This window comes from Nomascus leucogenys, chromosome 1a (genome assembly GCF_006542625.1).
Source record: "Nomascus leucogenys isolate Asia chromosome 1a, Asia_NLE_v1, whole genome shotgun sequence".
Taxonomy (NCBI): domain Eukaryota; kingdom Metazoa; phylum Chordata; class Mammalia; order Primates; family Hylobatidae; genus Nomascus; species Nomascus leucogenys.
In genome coordinates this window covers 2,734,362-2,752,766 of record NC_044381.1, presented here as the reverse complement: position 1 = coordinate 2,752,766, position 18,405 = coordinate 2,734,362, and the positions used below count along the sequence as shown (strand labels likewise).

At 39.2% G+C, this 18,405-nt stretch overlaps 1 protein-coding gene across 8 annotated transcripts in view; it reads right to left on the bottom strand.

Moving 5' to 3' along the window:
- The window catches only part of SMARCA2 (SWI/SNF related, matrix associated, actin dependent regulator of chromatin, subfamily a, member 2), a 207,952-nt gene that overhangs the window by 81,126 nt on the left and 108,421 nt on the right, over positions 1-18,405 (bottom strand). For all 8 annotated transcript variants that reach the window (XM_030826765.1, XM_030824162.1, XM_030827736.1 and 5 more), the window contains exons 21-24: positions 18,157-18,243; positions 14,016-14,062; positions 11,472-11,638; positions 5,189-5,352 (exon numbers count right to left, since the gene is read on the bottom strand). In XM_030826765.1, coding sequence (XP_030682625.1) covers positions 5,189-5,352; positions 11,472-11,638; positions 14,016-14,062; positions 18,157-18,243 — 465 coding nt within the window. The remainder of the gene's footprint in view (positions 1-5,188; positions 5,353-11,471; positions 11,639-14,015; positions 14,063-18,156; positions 18,244-18,405) is intronic.

Genomic DNA, 18,405 nt, shown 5'->3' with positions numbered 1-18,405 from the left:
TCCGCCCGCCTCGGCCTCCCAAAGTGCTGGGATTACAAGCGTGAGCCACCGCGCCCGGCCTGTATCATATTGTTTTTATCTGTCTCTAGGTTCCCCATCAGATTTAGTCCATATCTAAAACATCAAACAAGACACCAATGTCCGAAGTCAGAATTATGACTTACATATCACCTACAACTAACCTTAAGTTGCAAGAAACGCCTTTTCTTTGGAGTGATGTGTTGAAGATTATTTTAAAAATTTCACTGAGTTGTACATTCAGGTATTATACATACATACATCTTACCACACACACACATACACACACAGTGATTTCTCAGGTAGTCAATTTCCTAGAACCTAACCTTATCAAAGACTCGGTCTTCAATTTGGGAAATCAAAAGGATTGCTAGTTGGGTAGTCAAGTGTTGAACTTTCAGGGACAGAAATTTGTCACTACCTATTAAAAGTGTTAAAACTGTCTATGTCTCTGACTCAGAAATATCAGTTCTGGAAATGTATCCTAAAGAAATAATCATAGATATGCACAAAGATTTAGAAATAAGGACGTTACCTTCTCAGAATAATTTATTATCTCTAATGGCTTTTTTTAAAAAAAGAATTAAACATTCAGCAATAATGAATTGGTTAAATATAGTATCCTGCTATATGTATGTATCAACAAAGTATCATAAAAATTATATTGTAGAAGATTTAATGACATAAGTGAAAACAAGTTAAAAAGAACTGTGTGCATTCTGATCTTACATGTGCAAATTTATCTATATAAAGAAAAAGGAGAACACCAACATGCCAACAACATAAATCTCCAGGTGAGATTATAGGTGTTGTTTCATTTTCTTCACTTTGCTTACATTTTGCTTTTTTTCTGCTTTAAATGTTACTCATATATTAATAAGAAAAAAGCTTTAATGAAATCTTTAAATAAAAACCTTCATGAGCCCATGAAGCAGAGTTACCTAATTTTACAGCTACATAATAAAAACTTCTTGGCATGTGGCTTTTATTCACCGTGGTCCAGGTGATGTTATCTGGGCCGATGCTAATTAGTTGTTTACACATGTCTCCCATTAGACTGTATAGATTTTAGGGCAAAGGTCTGTTTTCTGTATCCCACATCCCTGGCACCATAGTTTGCAGAGAGCTGATGCTCAACAGCTGTAAACCCGTCTTCTTGACCAGACAAGTCTCCTGGTCACCTGTTGTAGCACAAGAAGGCAGCAGGCAAAAGGCTGCCCTGGAGATTTGTTTTTGCAGCAGGGACCTTTAAAATTAAGTAGCCAATTAGGCAAAACTTTTTCCTCAGCAGATATTTGAATAAGTTAATATAAATATCATAGTGCTAAGCCATGAAAACAGCTGGGACCCATCTATATTAGATTATTTTCTAAAGAGGAGAATGTAAGGTGGATCATTCAAATCCAAAGGGGACAAAAAACTCTAAAACACCCTAAAGTTCCTTTTTAAGCTTTTAGTTCAACCGTCCCTCTCAACGTATCTTCACCAGACCTGCTAACAGCAGTCAAGATGACAAGCTCTGTGTCATCAAGCTTTTCACTATCTCCTGGAACAGAGGCCAACAGTCTCTAAAATGGGCGCAATAGTAAACATTCTATGCTGTCTGGCCCAGAAGCAAAAATTGAACAACCGTTCTCACCAGAAGGCTGATACTCTTTTTCCCCACCATTTTCTAATTTAAACTTTAAAAAGTGAAAACCATTCTTCACCTGTGGGGGTGCAAAAACAAGTGGCAGATCAGACCGAGTAGCAGATTGCTGACCCTTGTCCAAGAAGATGCTGGCAAAATCACAAAAATACTAATTGCAGGGGGCAGCAGAATATGAATAGAACAGGTGAGGAAGCAGGACACATGGACAACATACGAACAAGGTAAGACATTACAGAATCCTTGGGAATTTGCTGCAGTTAGTTTTGTTTGGTGGTGGTAGCAGTGATGTGTGTTTGTGTGTTTCAGATCACCCATCTAATTGGGAGGTCACAAAAGCTAATATTTCTAGGCTGGAGAAGTTTAATGAAATGTAAGCTTGAGTCTCTAAGCCAAAATGTGGGGGAAAATATTGTGACAAAGAAGTGCTGTAATTATTGGATGGATTACTCAATATTTCTGAAGTCTCAATTAGGTGGTCTGAAACTTCATCACACTGACTTAGGTCTGATACTACTTGAAGCTAAGAGCCTGGTCTGAAAAGAAGGTCTGCAAGCTAAATGTGGCTGACCATTCCGTAATAACAACACAGCTGCAGCTCCGTGGGTAAAAAACACAAGTACCAACCCATGTTTCTAATCAACGGTTTGGAAATGAGAGTCTTGGCAACCTGGAGGGATTTTTTTTTGTTAATTCCACAATCATGAGTTCTGTATTTGCCTCTGGGTAGGGTCCTCAATTAACAACATTAAGGCCTCTATCTGTCAACCTATGTCAAATAAATCTCCTATTTTCACCAATGTGCCTTAATTTTGATTCAACATGATAATGCATACTTACAGAAATTTTTCTTCAATGCATGCTGAAATTAACCTGATAAAAAACCTCCACAATTTTCATTTTGGGGGCTATGCAATCTATATGCAAGGGTGCAAGGTAGAAAGAGCTCAAACCCAGTATTCAAACTGAAACCTAAACAGACGTGGGTGTGAATGATCCTGGTGGGGTGCTCATGAGCAAGCTAACATTGACTGGTTTCCTTATGTAGAAGATATTTTGAGGATTACTTGAGGTGAGGTAGGCAAAGTGCCTAACAATATTTAGTAGAGTTCTGTACCTTTTAAATGAAAACTCAGATGGATCTTTATCATTATAAAATCACTGATTCCCGAAAAAGAAAAATTTGACCAAACTAATGGTCATGTTCAGTGACAGATAAAAAATCTGGTCAGCTCAGTTTATTCAATCAGGTGGAAGCGAATCTACCTATGGCAGCTAGAAATACTTGCAGAGGCCCAGCGTGAGGAACCTGTTGTAAATTCCACCAGAGAAAATCTGGGATCCTGTGTTTTGCTGCCAAAGCTTTAGTTCACATGTAGTTAAGAGGGAACTATTTCATGTTACTGCAATTCACTTTGATTCTAGAGTTCAAAGTTTTTAACAGAGCTAGAGAGAAACAACGAAAAAAAAAATGAGAGGCGGGGTGGGGTGGAACATCATACAGATGTCCCAGAGTTATTTTCCATGTTAAATTAGCATTTCCTGGAACAGTGGCTTTTAGAATTTATACTGTGCCAGTGAAGGTAAACATCTAAGAGTCAGTGGAAATGCTTACCTCCGAAGACAGAATACGAGCAAACTCTCCATTCACCTATAGATAGTCCTCAATACTTACGTACCAGCAAGGATAATCTAAACATCCAATCACATTGAGCACACCAGGAGGAGAGGAGTCACATCACGTCTTCCTTCCTCCCCCTTAGATACCCAGCCTAGCTCAGTGCCTGCCGCATAATTCAGACACTCAATAAATGTTTGTGGAACAAATACTGAATCCATAATGCTAAAAAGGAAAACTGCAGATCTCTCACATCAATATGAATTCTACCTGAGCCTTGGAATGAAACACTTTTATATATTTATAAAAATATGTAACCGCATTTCCTGAAGACTTAGAACTAATACATTCTGTGCTGGTGGCTCCCAATCCTTTTCAAGATCAGAAAATTTTAATAGTCGCTTTAATTGATTCACCTACAGAGAACAGTAAGTACATGCAGTGCCCCAGTGTTGGTAGTTTGGGTCCACAGTTAAGTCTTTAAATCAGTGCTCCTCATCTCTATGAGAATCTATTTTAGAATCTCCTGGGAGCGCTCAAAGGAAGCACCTAGCTCCACTGAATAAGAAAACTGGGGTGGGGTGGTAGGGAACAGAAAGCAGGCATGTACATTTTTTAAAAGCTCCCTTATAATTCTAATGTACTCCTGAATGCAATTTCCTGCCAAACGTGACGCTATATGGCACTGCCACTCGATCTTCGTAACCCAGTGAGATAGTGTTACTGTTGAGAAAACCAGGGCTCAACGAGGAGCCTGGGAAAAGCTCATGTAGAATTCATACTCCTACGTGAGGGTTGCCATTTTCTTTTTGCTTTTTTTTTTTTTTTTTTTTTTGAGACACGGTCTTGCTTTGTCGCCTGGGCTGGAGGGCAGTGGTACGATCATGGCTCACTACAGCCTCTGCCTCCCAGACTCAAGCAATCCTCCCACCTCAGCCTCCTGAGGAACTTGGGACTACAGGTATAAGTGCCACTGTGCCCAACTAATTTTTGTATTTTTTTGTAGAGACAGGGTTTCACCATGTTGCCCAGGCTGGTCTCAAATTCCTAGGCTCAAATCCTCCTGCCTCGACCTCCCAAAGTCCTGTGATTACAGGCATGAGCCACCACCCCTGGTCTTCATTTTTACTGTTTTGAATTCAACATTTGCTCCAGTATGAATCAAATCTTGACCAATATCATCCTATCCAATATCCTACAGGCAAATGCCTCACCTCCCAGAGTAATTTAGTAAACCAGTGCCATAAGAGACCCACTCAATTAAAAAAAAACAAACCATCAAAGTACTGCTTTAAAACGATAGCCCTGAACTTACCTGGCTAAAAGAGCTTTACAACAATAAATGCTCATTAGAATATGTTTTGATGATGACTTTAAACAAAACACAAAATAAAAGGTTATCTACCGTAATACTAACTGTTTGGCCTTGGGGAAGTTACTTACCCTGCCTAGGATTCAGTTTCCTTGACTGCAAAGATTCAAATCATATTAACTGTCTGACAGGGTTGTCGTGAAAATGAATGAAAAAATGCCCAAGAGGCTGACACAGATTAAGGATCCCATAAATGATGGTTGCTATTGTTCTTACTGCTATGATTTTACAACATTTTTGATTTATCCCTCATTAAATATACTTTGTTCAGTGGCAATCCCAAGAGATGGGATTAAAACTAAGCAGAAACTAAGTTTTTCTACCTCAAACTTCAGCTCTTCAAAGGCTTATGTGGGACCTCGTATCTATGCTCTAAGGGAGATAAGAAAACAGCCAGTAGAATTGGCTCCAAGAAAGCAATAGCCCACTCGTTTAGGTATTTGCTCTGTCCCGTAAATGTGAATAATGAAACTGATCATCTTTTAGTTGCTCTCCAGAGGGAGGCCTGGGCACCTGAGTGGGACATGCAGACCTGATGAGGATTCCAGTCGCTGTCAAAGATGACCACTGTATCAGCTGCCTGAAGATTTAAGCCCAGGCCACCAGCTCTTGTGCTCAGCAAGAAAATGAAATACTGGGATCCAGGTTCATTGAATTTCTTCAGCAAAGCAGCACGATCTTCAGACTTGGTGGTGCCTGAGGGGATCAGAAAAATTAATTTCCCAATTAACTCTTGTCTGAAAATGGCACAGAACGAGACAAAAAGGCTTGCTTCCTTCGAGAAATATACCCAGACTCCTCCTGGAGGAGGACTGGTGAGGTAATTTCCATGTACTTCTGGAAAAAAAAACTTTGAACATTTTGCAATTATAAAAAAAAGAGAGAAACAGCTTAAACATTTCTGACAAGGCACGTTTGCAACTTTACAAATTTTACAAAATCCTTACTCTCACCTAAAACAATGAAAACATTTTTTGGATTTATTTCTGTGATTTGTAACAACAAATAATTTTAAGAACACACACAACTTCCTCTCTCTCCCTGTCTCTCTCTCTCTCTCACACACACACACACACACACACACACAAACACACACACACGTGCACTTAAAACTGTAATAATGGCTTAAAGAACCTTTGCCAATAGGCATTAAAGCAAGGACTTTTTTTATGCCAAGAAAATAGGAAAAAAAGGAAAGTTCTTTTCTACTACTTTACCATTTGGATTACTAGTAAGTATGGTCTGGTTGGTAAAAACATAAATTATGAATAAAATTTTTTTTTGCAAATGGAATAATTGTATCCTTGTTAGCAAGACTTAAAGCCACAATAATCCCCACCCCCCCAACAAGAAATCTCTTAGTCTGTTTCTCACGTTATCATGCTGCTATGTTGAGTTCAAAGCATGCTAAATCAAAACCAACTAAACAGAGCAGCATGTTACATATTTGGGGGTGGTTTGCCCCATGGGGTCTGAAGAGACTCCAAAATAGTGAATAAGCAGAGAGTACCAAACCTCAGAGTCTGGTGCCCACTTTTGGGGCATTCTTGCATTTCAGATGAGCCACTCAATCACATATTATGTATGTGTAATGTATTTACCCAGCCATTTCATGAAATGCATTGTGGAAAGGGAGAAAAAAAAAAAACACCAGTATTCCATCTGAACATATTTCACCAGAAAAGCTTAGATGCTGAATTTTGAAAAAAGGCTTTAGGTTGTTGGGAAATCTGTATGCATGTTACATGATAGTCCCTGACCGGCTGCTATTCAAATATTATTCCTACGTGCTGTTCGTTTTTTAAGGATGAAAACATACCACCAATTTATTTCAGAGGATTAAAACATTTAAGTGACTATAGCTAATGAATCAAGTTACTATGAGGGCCAAGTTCTCAAACATGGCGACAATTTGTTTTTCACATTTAAAAAAAATAACAAATGCCCTCCTGAAGAGGGAGAAAACAAATCACTTCCCTGCATACAGCAAACAGGGATTAGGAATGAGGGGTTTGGGGGCTCTCCTCATTTAATGGAGTCACATTCTTTAGACCCAATTTACTTTCTACGTTAGGTTTCGAGGTTAGTGAACCGGTGAGGTCCAACACAATCAACTGTCCCAGTTTAGATTTTGGAGGAGGAGCACTAAACATGCTTTGATGAGTGAGCTTTCAAATGCGGGGCTCTTTTTTCTTTTATTTTCAGAATTGGCTTTCTGAGATCATGGTGAACTATCTGTTCACGACGCTAATGGAAGATATGTCTGCTGTGAAACCTTCTCTATCATCTTTCCAGCTGCAAGAATTTTTTTAAAAATTACTCACATGGATTAATGGTTCACGTATTTCTCCTCTGCCTTAAACTGAATGAAAAGCCACAGAAACCAAAAATTTCTCCCAAAATGGGGAAAGAAGAGATCATGGCATCTGTGTTTCTGAAAACTGGGTACAAAAACTATACATCTATACTCTCAGGATAGAAGTTCAACAGTTTTGATTAACTGAAAATGAACCAGCTGATAATCACATGGATTAATGAAACCAAACAGTTAATCTCATCAGGTCTGCCTGCCCTGCATGCTTCTGGTTTCTTGCTTTTTGTTATTTTTGTTTTCTCTTTTTCCATGAAGCTGAAGGCTGCAGTAGCTGAAGGTCTTGCTGCTGAATGCTCAAACTTGACCTTCACTGGCTACTTTACAGATAACATGCATATGTCACCATGATAATGGTTACTTCAGTTGTTTTTCAGGAACTTTGGCCAGCTCTGTCCATTTCAAACCGGTTGATACCACTGACCCTTAAACTGGGCCTGAGCGCAAGTGCCCAAGAGATGGCCTTTTGCTGTTGTAAAGCCAAAAACTCCACCAGCAGATCATGCTGACGCTGCCATTTTCTGCATGTATGTCCTAGGAAATGCCATGAACCCTGGCTATGCTTGTGTAGAATGAACCTGTGACTTCATTTTTCCCCACTGCCAATCACCTTTCCCTGTGCCTTACACCACCCCACTTCCTTACCCCATAAAAATCCCTAAACCTTATCTTCAGGGAGGTAGAGTTGAGGGCTGTTCTTCCATCTTTTTCCTTTGTGCCCTTGTGAATAAATCTTTCCTCTTTTCCAAAACCTGTGTCACAGTGATTGATTTACTGCACGTGGGCAGAACAGACGTGGATCTGGCCAGTAACGTAAGATATAAATGCAACCAATGCCTACTGGGATGAAATAACCTTACATGCAAAATAAAGCCCTGAAAAACAAAAGGAATATCCAAATAAAATTATTTGGTCAAAGGAGTTTTCAGACCCTATACCAGATACCTCAAGCAAACAGGCCAACCACATATCTGGTGTGTATTTAAACTGTATAGGCCAGGCACGGTGGTTCACGCCTGTAATCCCAGCACTTTGGGAGGCCAAGGTGGGCGGGTCACCTGAGGTCAGATGTTCGAGACCAGCCTGGCCAACATGGTAAAACCCCATCTCTACTAAAAACACAAAAGTTAGCTGGGCATGGTGGCACACATCTGTAATCCCAGCTACTCGGAAGGGTGGGGTACAAGAATTGCTTGAACCCAGGAGGCGGAGGTTGCAGTAAGCCGAGATGCACTCCAGCCTGGGGGACACAGCAAGACTCCGTCTCAATAAAAATAAAAAAAAATAAAGAAATAAAATAAAATAAAATATAAAATAAATAAAATAAACTGTATAAATAGCTGGGAACTTGATAAATTATAAAAAAACAAATAAAAAAGATTGAGTCATTTTTCACACAAAGCTATGACATTTCTTATCACAAGGTTTGGAATTTGCTAGAAAAGCATTTCTGTCAAAGATTTCAACAAATTTTTTTTTACAATTTTTTTTTGTTAAATTTAAATTAACAAAATTTTTAATATTGTTCAGGGAGATTCAAACTACCACCTAAGAGTCTATCCAAAGGCAGACACTCTTTGCAAGTGGCTCAAGATTTAATGTGCTCAATACTAACATCAGTTTCATGGTCTTTCAGACTTTGATACATAACCAATTATAAGCATACAATTAATAAGGCAACTGTGTTGAAAATTACAGAATTTACCAGAAGGAACACACTGTCAGACTTTCATGATGACTAATTTTAACTTAGTTTCACCCGCTTTTAGAAAGTGTTGTCTTCTGAGATAAAACCTCACCACTTGCTCTCACTCAAAAATCATTTCCAGTAAAAACAAAAACTATAACGGAGTATTAGCTACATCTATTCATGCAACCATAATCTTTGCAGAAAATTTCTGCTTAGCTCTCATCAGGTGATTTTTTTCCCCTAAAGTCAAAATCTGAGACATCAAATTCAGCAATGAAAATCTGAAGTCATTTTAATAATTGGGTGGCGGGATGGGGGACAGAAGGGGGTTCAGCTGGAAGTGTGTGTACTAACTTATCTGTGTGTATACTGATTGTTTGTCCATTAGTTCTGTCCACCCTTAAAAGCAATCGCTCCTGTTTCTTACAGAAAGATGCCTTTTCAATTCCATCTGTAACATGTTAGGCAATTTGCTTGTCTGTCTCCTTCCACCTAATGGTAAGGACTCTGAGAGCAGGAACAGTGAATAGTTCATCCATCCTGTATCTCTAGTGCGTGGTGGTTTGCAATTAGTCAATTGAAAATTTTAAATAAGTTCAAAATCATTCTTAAAATGTTGTAGCTAGAGAAGAAGCCTATATTTTCAGAGATGGGGTATACCTCTCTGGATCTGCTAAAACTGAGCTAATCTGGAATCAAAGAGATCCAAGTTAGAACCTGATTTCACCATATGCCTTTGTTTTCTCATCTCTTAAACAGGCAGCATAATGGCACACTGGTTGACAGGGATAACAGTAGCTTATTTATTGAGAAAATCAAATTAATAATGCACATGAAACGCTTGGCCCACAGTCCCACAGAGTAGGTGTTCCATACATGTTAGCTGTTGTGACTATTATTATTAATAACAAAAGGACAGCAGCCAATAAATTATTGAAGAGAACCTCTCAGGCTGACAAGAAAACATGAGAGCAATTTGTTTCCAGGAAGTCACTTCTTACCAGTTTGATAGATGCAAATATTCCAAAGGAGCAGTCCTCAGAGACCTGAGATTGGAAATGAAATGCCACAAAGTAGCAAGTGATAGTTAATGCAGGACACCTGTGTGGGGCTGTCAGTTCAGGGGAAAATACAGCCCCACAGCCCCACAGCCCCTCACTTGAGCAGCAGGTAAAGGCCAGTTTATCTTTTGAAGGACGAGTGCTGAATTTTCCCCTTTCCGGAGGCAGGGATCCAGTCAAAGGAGAAGAGACAATAAAGGAAATTTGCCAACAGAGAAAAACTGTGCCTAATAGGACTGTATTTGTGAACTAAAAATTCACATTTACTTAACCATTCATTCGTTAAGTAATTTGGAGGGGAGAGGTAAAGCGGTTTAAATAATCCAGTTTCATGCCTGTAATCCCAGCACTTTGGGAGGCCGAGGCAGGTGGATCACTTGAGGTCAGGAGTTCGAGACCAGCCTGGGCAACATGGTGAAACCCCATCTTTATTAAAAAATACAAAAAAAAAAAAATTAGCCGGGCGTGGTGGCACATGCCTGTAATCCCAGCTACTCAGGAGGCTGAGGCAGGAGAATCACCTGAACCCGGGAGGCAGAGGTTGCAGCATGCTGAGATCGTGCCACTGCATTCCAGCCTGGGTGACAGAGCCAGACTCTGTCTCAATAAAAACAAAATAAAATAAAACAATCAAGTTTGTCAAATGTTATAATTAATTTGAAAATTAATAATACCCTAAGAGGCCGACCATAAAGAGAATTCACCTAAAACCTTAAGTCAGAGAACATATGGCAAGTCTGAGTTTGGTATATATCCAATTACATTCAATTAAGGGCAAAAGGGAAACAAAATGTTGGATTGAAAATAAAGTATTTTAATGAAACATAAACCTTAAGTTTCCCAATTAACAATAGTAATACTACATTAGATAAATACTGGTATTAGTAGTATCCTCTTTTCTACCCAGGGATTAAATAGCATCCTGACTGTAAATTAACTTCTATTCCTACTTACCACTCTTTGAACGCCATATTTATGCCCTGCCATTGTCTATAAATGCTGATACTTTCAACCTCCAATACATTATGGCTGATATCCAAATCGTAAAATAATTTAGGGAATATCCCTAAAATCATATTTTCTTCCATTAATATTTTTTCTTACTAATTTTTAGGACATGGTATTTAAATTTCACCTTAAAACCAGGCAAATATTTTACATAGCTTGCAAAATCCAGGAAACAATGAAGTCATGTCTCTTAACAATACAACATGTGGATACGTCTTATTTAGAAAGAGAGGCTCTTTAATGATAAATATAATCTTAAATGAATGATTGTATTGTTACAAAGAAAAGTGACATAGCCTTTATCCCCTTAAAATATGCCTTAACTGAAAAAGTTAAAGGTGTGTCAATGTATTCTATATGTTTGGCACATAGGTAACAATCAATTTTAAGAGCAAGGAAGATTTTAAAATTTTAATTTAGTTTAATTTAATTTTATTTAGGTACTCATAAATGACTCTAAACTCATTTGTGTTCGTTTATTTGTGGGCTATGCAGCTGCACAAATGAGGTCAGCTTATTTAAAGCTTAAGGATGCAAAAAATTCCCATCTAGAAAAACTGCACCCGATGCTGCTAGTCAATTCTTCAATTTTACCCCTTCTTTTTGGCTGAGATTGGATCTAAGTGCCCATTATCCCTTCATTTTCAGTAGTATTCCTTCTGAGCCTAATGCCTTATGCACTTACCATCAAGGCGTAGGTAAAGGAAGTTCCGAAAAGCAAAATAATCCTCCATGATGGTCATGAGAGATGTCATCTGGCAGAAAAGCAGCACTCGGTGATTAGTTGCTCTCAATTTTGGCAGAATACGATCAAGTAGCTCAAACTTTCCTGAGGCCCGATACAGTTCAGCCCTGAACCCAGAAAAATGCAAAACAAGAAGACAGTATTACTTCTGTCTTCTTGAAAAATCCAGCATTGCTTTGCTTTTCATATAGTCCTTTGTACACTGTAAACACTCAATAAGTAACTGTGAAATGCATGAATGAATGAATGAATATGAACTCCAAAGCAATGAGAATATTTAGCAGAAAAAGAAAATATATTCATATAAAACCCATGAAAAGTGCATTGCATATACTAGGTATGATGACAGGTTCTAGAAAGGAAAGGAACCACTTTCATGTTCTTAATACTTTCAGTCTTTCTCTCAACTTATTCTTTCTCCTCGCTCTCTCTCTCTCTCTCTCTCTCTCACACACAAACATGTACACACACACGTATATGCCATGTTTCTATAAATTCCTCCTTATTAAGTATATAACTTTTTAAATTTTTAATTCAGGGCACTTAAGATTCATCTAAATACTTATTGATCACCTACTATGTACCAAGCACAGTGCTAGCCATGTATATAATAATATGCAAAATAGAGTCTCATTTTACTAAATGGATAATTATAAATTGTAATAAATACCATAAAAATAACAAGTTCCAATGAGAAAACTCACAGCAACATGTGATGCCTTCTTTAGATTGGAGCAGAGTTTGGCAACCTTTGGCCCCAGTCTGCTGTCTGTTTTTATAAATAAGGTTTTATCGGAACACAGCCATACTCACTCATCTCTGTTGTCTGGCTGCTTTCACGCTATAGAGGCTGTGCTGAGCAGGTGTGGCAGACACTTTATGGCCCACAAAGCTGAAAATATTTACAATCTGGATCTTTACAGAAAAAGTTGGCCAACCACTGGTTTAGAGTGTCGGAGGTGACCTCCCTGAAGAGATAACATTTTAGCTAAAACCTGAAATAATGAGTAAAAAGGCATCCAGGTGAAGAAAGGGGGCACTGGGGTGGAGAGGAGGAGATTCCAGGGAGAGGAAAGAGCATGCGTAAAGGTCCTGAGGGGTAAAGGAGACAGAAGGATTTGAGAAATTAAAAACGGTGAGCATGGCTTAAATAGAAGTGAGGAGAGAATACCGGGAGATGAAGACAGAGAGGTGGAGGATGGGACTAGGAACAGACTCTAGGGCTCTATGAGCTACACCGAACGTTTTCATTTTCAGTGCAATGAAAAGCCATCAATGGGTTTTAAGCAGCGGAGTGATGAGGTCTGGCGTACATTTTTATAAGATCACCATGGACGTCATGTAAGAATGGACTGGGGGAGGACAAGAGTCTTGGATTACTATAGAAGTACAAGTCAAAAACACGTTGGGAGTATGAGATGCAGAGGATGCTGTGATATGGAGAAAAGCTAAAGCAGGGCCTTTTCCCTCTACAGTTCACCCATTTTTTTCTTTTATCAACAGGGCTGTGTTATACAATTAAAACTGAATATTAGGTGATACTGTTTGGAAAACTTGCTAGTGCACATGTAATCTATAGTACTGAAATGTATCATCTGGTAGTTGATTTTATGACACAGGATATGTTATTTCTAACAGACACATTTTCACACGTATGTCTTCCCGATGTCCATCCCCCACTCTGAGAACTGTTCTCCAAATACCCTATAGCCGTGTGTTCACCATGCAACCCTGGCCAAGCTGATGGGAGCAGGAGTAACCACAGAACCCAGAGAAGAGAGAGGCAAGGAGAGGCAGGGAAAGTTTAGCAGCACTGCTTCAGGACAGGTTATAGCTCCTGGTTCTTAGCCCAGTGAAACTGTCTGCCCTTGGGATCCAAGAATGATGACTACATCCTAATAATAAATTTTTCAAATTTGCAACACACACACATACACACACACACACACACACACACACACACAGAGACTTTCTGTTAATGCAGTGTCCATTTTTGTTGTTGCAAGTCAAGATTCTCTTTAACATCCATTGCTAATGAAAAACATTTCTTACACAGACCATACTCTAACAAATGACTATAAAACTGTAAACATTTACAGCAGATGAGAGATTGCTTCTCATGTACATTAATGTCAAATGTCAATGTGAAATTTAGTAAGATAAATTCTCTTCAAGCCCAAGCTATACTTTTGGTTATAAATAACAAACCTTTGAAGCTTCAACAACATTTTTAGAACACTAGGATACTATTAAGTCTATTAAATAAGATCTATGTCCTTTGAATAGCCACTTGCTTAAGGCAAGTAATAATTTATGCCAGTAAAGTAAAAGAGAATGCTGATACCGTTTTGGTTAACTTCTCCACTGAAGAGCACTTAGAGGGCTGGAAGTAAGTATTTGCACAAGAGGAAACACTGTAGAGAGGAGGAGTTTATGTAAGGCCAACAACATTTTTTTTAAAAGAAAAAAAAATTTGAGATTTACCCATTGATGACCCCATTTGAATAGCCTAGGTGTTCAGCAAAGGATTCCTTTAAAAGAGAGAGACAGAAAGAATGATTTTAAAAAATGTAATTAACTTAATGATTACTCTTTTAGTGAGGTTATCCTACCTTTTTCTATAGTTAAAATAATTAATGAATAAGCAAAAAACTTACATACATAATGAACCAGAAATTCAGTATATTGCATGCAGACTTTTGTTCCACCAGAAATGTATCCTGTGAGTTTCTTCTAATCTCTAGACTCTCAGATAACAGGGTTAGTTTACCCATCACACAGTCACTGAGCACCCACTGGCCCATAGTGGAGCCAATAGTTATTTTTGGAGATCCACCCTCTAGGGTGGATCTGAACTCAAGGAATACAGAGTCTAGACTAGAAGAGCACAAAAACAAGCAAATCAGAATTAATATGTATATATAAATATATGTGAGAGCATTTGGCTGTGTCCCCAACTCAAATCTCATCTTGAATTGTAGCTCCTGTAATTCCCATGTGTTGTGGGAGGGACCCTGGGGGAGACAACTGAATCATGAGGAAGCTTTCCCTCATGCCGTTCTCATGGTTGTGAATAAGTCTCAAGAGATCTGGTGGCTTTGTAAGGGATTTCCCTTTTCACTTGGCTCACGTTCTCTCTTGTCTGCCACCATGTAAGACATTCCTTTCGCCTTCTGCCATGATTGTGAGGCCTCCCCAACCATGTGGAATTGTGAGTCCATTAAACCTCTTTTTCTTCACAAATTACCCAGTCTCAGGTATGTCTTTATCAGCAGCATGAAAATGGACTAATACAATATGTATTGTGGAAAAATTTAGCAATAAAAATAATGGTGATTATATATTATAATTCTTAGTTTGGTGAAATCTTTTCTTTTTTTTTTTTTTTTGAGACAGATTGTCACTCTGTTGCCCAGGCTGGAGTGCAGTGGCGCAGTCTCAGCTCATTGCAAACCTCCGCCTCCCAGGTTCAAGCGACTCTCCTGCCTCAGACTCCTGAATAGCTGGGACTATAGCATGTGCCACTAAGGCCTGGCTAATTTTCTGTATTTTTAGTAGAGACAGGGTTTCACCACATTGGCCAGGCTGGTCTTGAACTCTTTACCTCAAGTGAACTGCCCTCCTTTTCCTCCCAAAGTGCTAGGCTTACTGGATGAGCCACCGTATCTGGCCAGTTTGGTGAAATCCTAACGTCTCTTCTATACTGTGCTTTCCTCTATTACAAATAAGGTCCTAGATGTACAGCACCCCTCAAGTGTCCAGCTTCTGTTTTCAGAATACAGAATGTAATCACATAACTCCGTCCTTTCTGATTCACAGAAAGAAATACTGTTTTCCATGCATTTCTCCATTCTGACTTTATGAGAAATGACTGTTCTCCATGCATTTCTCCATTCTGACTTTATGGGAATGGCAACCATCTGTGGGAATGGAGAGCAGGTTACACCTTCACCTGCTCTACCACCAGCTGTCTCCCTTTTCTGCTTTCCCTTCTCCCTGGATCCCTGCAGCTTCTCCTCCAAGGGGACCAGATCTTTCCCTCTGGGCTCAACAGTACTCTCAAATATGCTCATCATCTATGGTAGGCTCCAGCCCTCTGGCAAAATTAACAGGATGGACTGTGGCCAATACTTCAACTCCATCCCCTAGAACCAAGCCCATGGTCTCCATTAGGCTCCATCCCTGTCTCCAAGCAGGATTGTGAAAACCAAAGAGAGGGGTCAAAGGGTGCTGTTGGAGATTAGGTAACAGCCTCATGTTAAAAATACTGTTTCCATTTCTTGAGTTTAAGGTCCCCAGGGAGGCAGTGAGACCCATTTTGAGGCTCAGCATCTGGCAGGATTTAGTATGAATAAAGGGTGTGTGGCAAACGAAACACAAAAAGGCAAATTCACACACCATCTCTGTTCCATAGTTGTCAATAGATTTGACAATAACTGTGGATCTCTTGTTTCTAGGAAAAAAAATTGCAAATCAAAGTCTGCCTTTCTACCAACTGCTACTTAAAATGTCAATATGTAGGTACTGAAGGGCATGCACCTTAAACTTCACTTCCTTCATGATTCCCCCTCCTCCTCTATCCTTTCCCACCCTCCAGACTGAAGCTAGAGGACAGAAGGCATCATCTCCCTTCCTTTCCTACTTAGCCCAGCATGGCTCAAGGGGTCATTTCTTTTATGATAACCAAAACGAAGTAAGATTGATGCTTAATCTGCAAAATTCCTAAGTCCCCAAAGGCCCCCGTAGATTACCAGACATGTCTTAAAATTGTTTTCAGAAAAAACGGGACGGTGGGTAACAGGTTAGACTAACAAAATCCCAGACAGTTTCATCATTAGACTTTTTTCCCAGCTCCTCTCAACCCAACATACACCCACCACCAATTCATTGGTACCTTAAATCTGATATAACATGTCATCAGTTTACAAGATGCTTCACATGTTATTGTTTAAAAGCTGGTCCTCCTGCCAGTATTATAATCTATTATTACCCGTTTACAAATCAAGCACATTACAACATGGAGAATCTGAGTGACATACCCCAGTTCACAGTTACAAAGTGACCTGGTGGATAAGAACTCATTATTGGCCCTTGCATTCCCCTTCAACAATACATGTAAATAACTGTGACTTTTTTTTTTTTTTTTTGAGACCAAGTTTCGCTCTTGTCACTCAGGCTGGAGTACAATGGTACGATCTCAGCTCACTGCAACCTCTACCTCCCAGGTTCAGGCAATTATCTTTCCTAAGCCTCCTGAATAGCTAGGATTACAGGCACCTGCCACGACACCCAGCTCATTTTTGTAGTTTTGTAATTTTGTAGTTTTAGACGGGGTTTCACCATGTTGGCCAGGCTGGTCTCGAACTCCTGACCCCAGGTGATCTTCCTGCCTCGGCCTCCCAAATTACAGGGGTGAGCCACCGCGCCCAGCCATGAGATTTTTAAAGTGTTGTTGCTATTGTCATTTTACTTCCATATGTAGGTACTTTCCCCTGTGTCTATGGATATTCTCCTCTATGCCCATACACTCTCTCCTACGTCTATAGGTACTCTCCCCAGTGTCTGTGGATACTTTCTCCTATGGACTCCTGGAATAGCAGTGTCAGAAATCTTTCCAATTCTCCAGCACAGCTAGGAAAAAACTCTGGCATGCGGATATGGTGTGCAATGAATACTCTGACCTGACATGTACAACTGCCAAAAATAAGGGAGAAAAAAGAATATTCAAAAAGAGCGCTCCAACTCAATTTTTATACTGTGATTAAGTTTTAACTTTCCAGAAGTTGCCATGTATTTTTTAAAATAAATTGATGCAGACACTGGAGCCCTGCAGTGATGTTCTCTATGTCTCCTGCCCATTTTGCAGTAGAAAGTAGGCACAACCCTGGCAAATAATTGCCACCAGGACCATTTGCCTCAGCAGCAGCAATGACAAATGGGGAATACAATTGTGGCTCCTTTTCATTCCTGCTCCAGTCAATTGCTCCGACCGGGGTGAAACACTGTCAATTTAGGAAACTTATTCACATGGAGTGAACGTGGCAGAAAATGTCCTCTCCCTAAAAAATAGCTTTCTAGAGACCTGAGCATCAGGATGAAAGCATGGATTTACATCATCATGACAGAAACAAGAAAGGAAAAATATAAATCAAAGTAACAGACTAAAGCCAGTGTCTTTTACAAAGAAAATATTTAAAGAAAATCTTTCTCTTTAGAAGTCATAAATACATTATTTTAATATTTTTCACAGCATTCTTTTGAGGAAGCTGAATGTATTTACCATTATCTTCAATTTCAGAGCTCCTACTATAACAAGGTAATTCACAGTACTTACCCAAACCCACACAAGTGAGCCACTGCTTATAACATTTTCTCTCCACTTTAAACTCTTGGTTATAAAATTCCAGATGCTCAAATGCTTGGTGCCAATGAGAATCCATAACCAGAATACTCATGCTTGTTAATTCTGCTTGTCGAGCTATCAGATCATGTCATCTCAACTTCCACCAACATGTTTTAAATCTATTTTGGTTTTTGTTTTCTGTTTTTGTTTTGTTTTGTTTTTTTTTAACTAGCGTTAGTATGATTAGCACAATCAGGCTCAAAACACACAATACAGACTTACCTCAATGTGCTGAAACATATATGGGTGGTTGCAGATTTTTCTCAACTGCATAATAGTGTTCATAAGTGTCTTAGCACCTCCTTTCCCCTAAGAATCAGTGGAAAGAGAAAAATAGAACTAATTATTAACTGGTCAGACATTTCAGATCTTTCACACTGGGCTTCTTATACAAAGGACAAAGGACCATAGGTTTTTTCAGTCACCTACACACCTAGTGGTTCAAAGCTTCTTTAATTATATAGCAGTTCC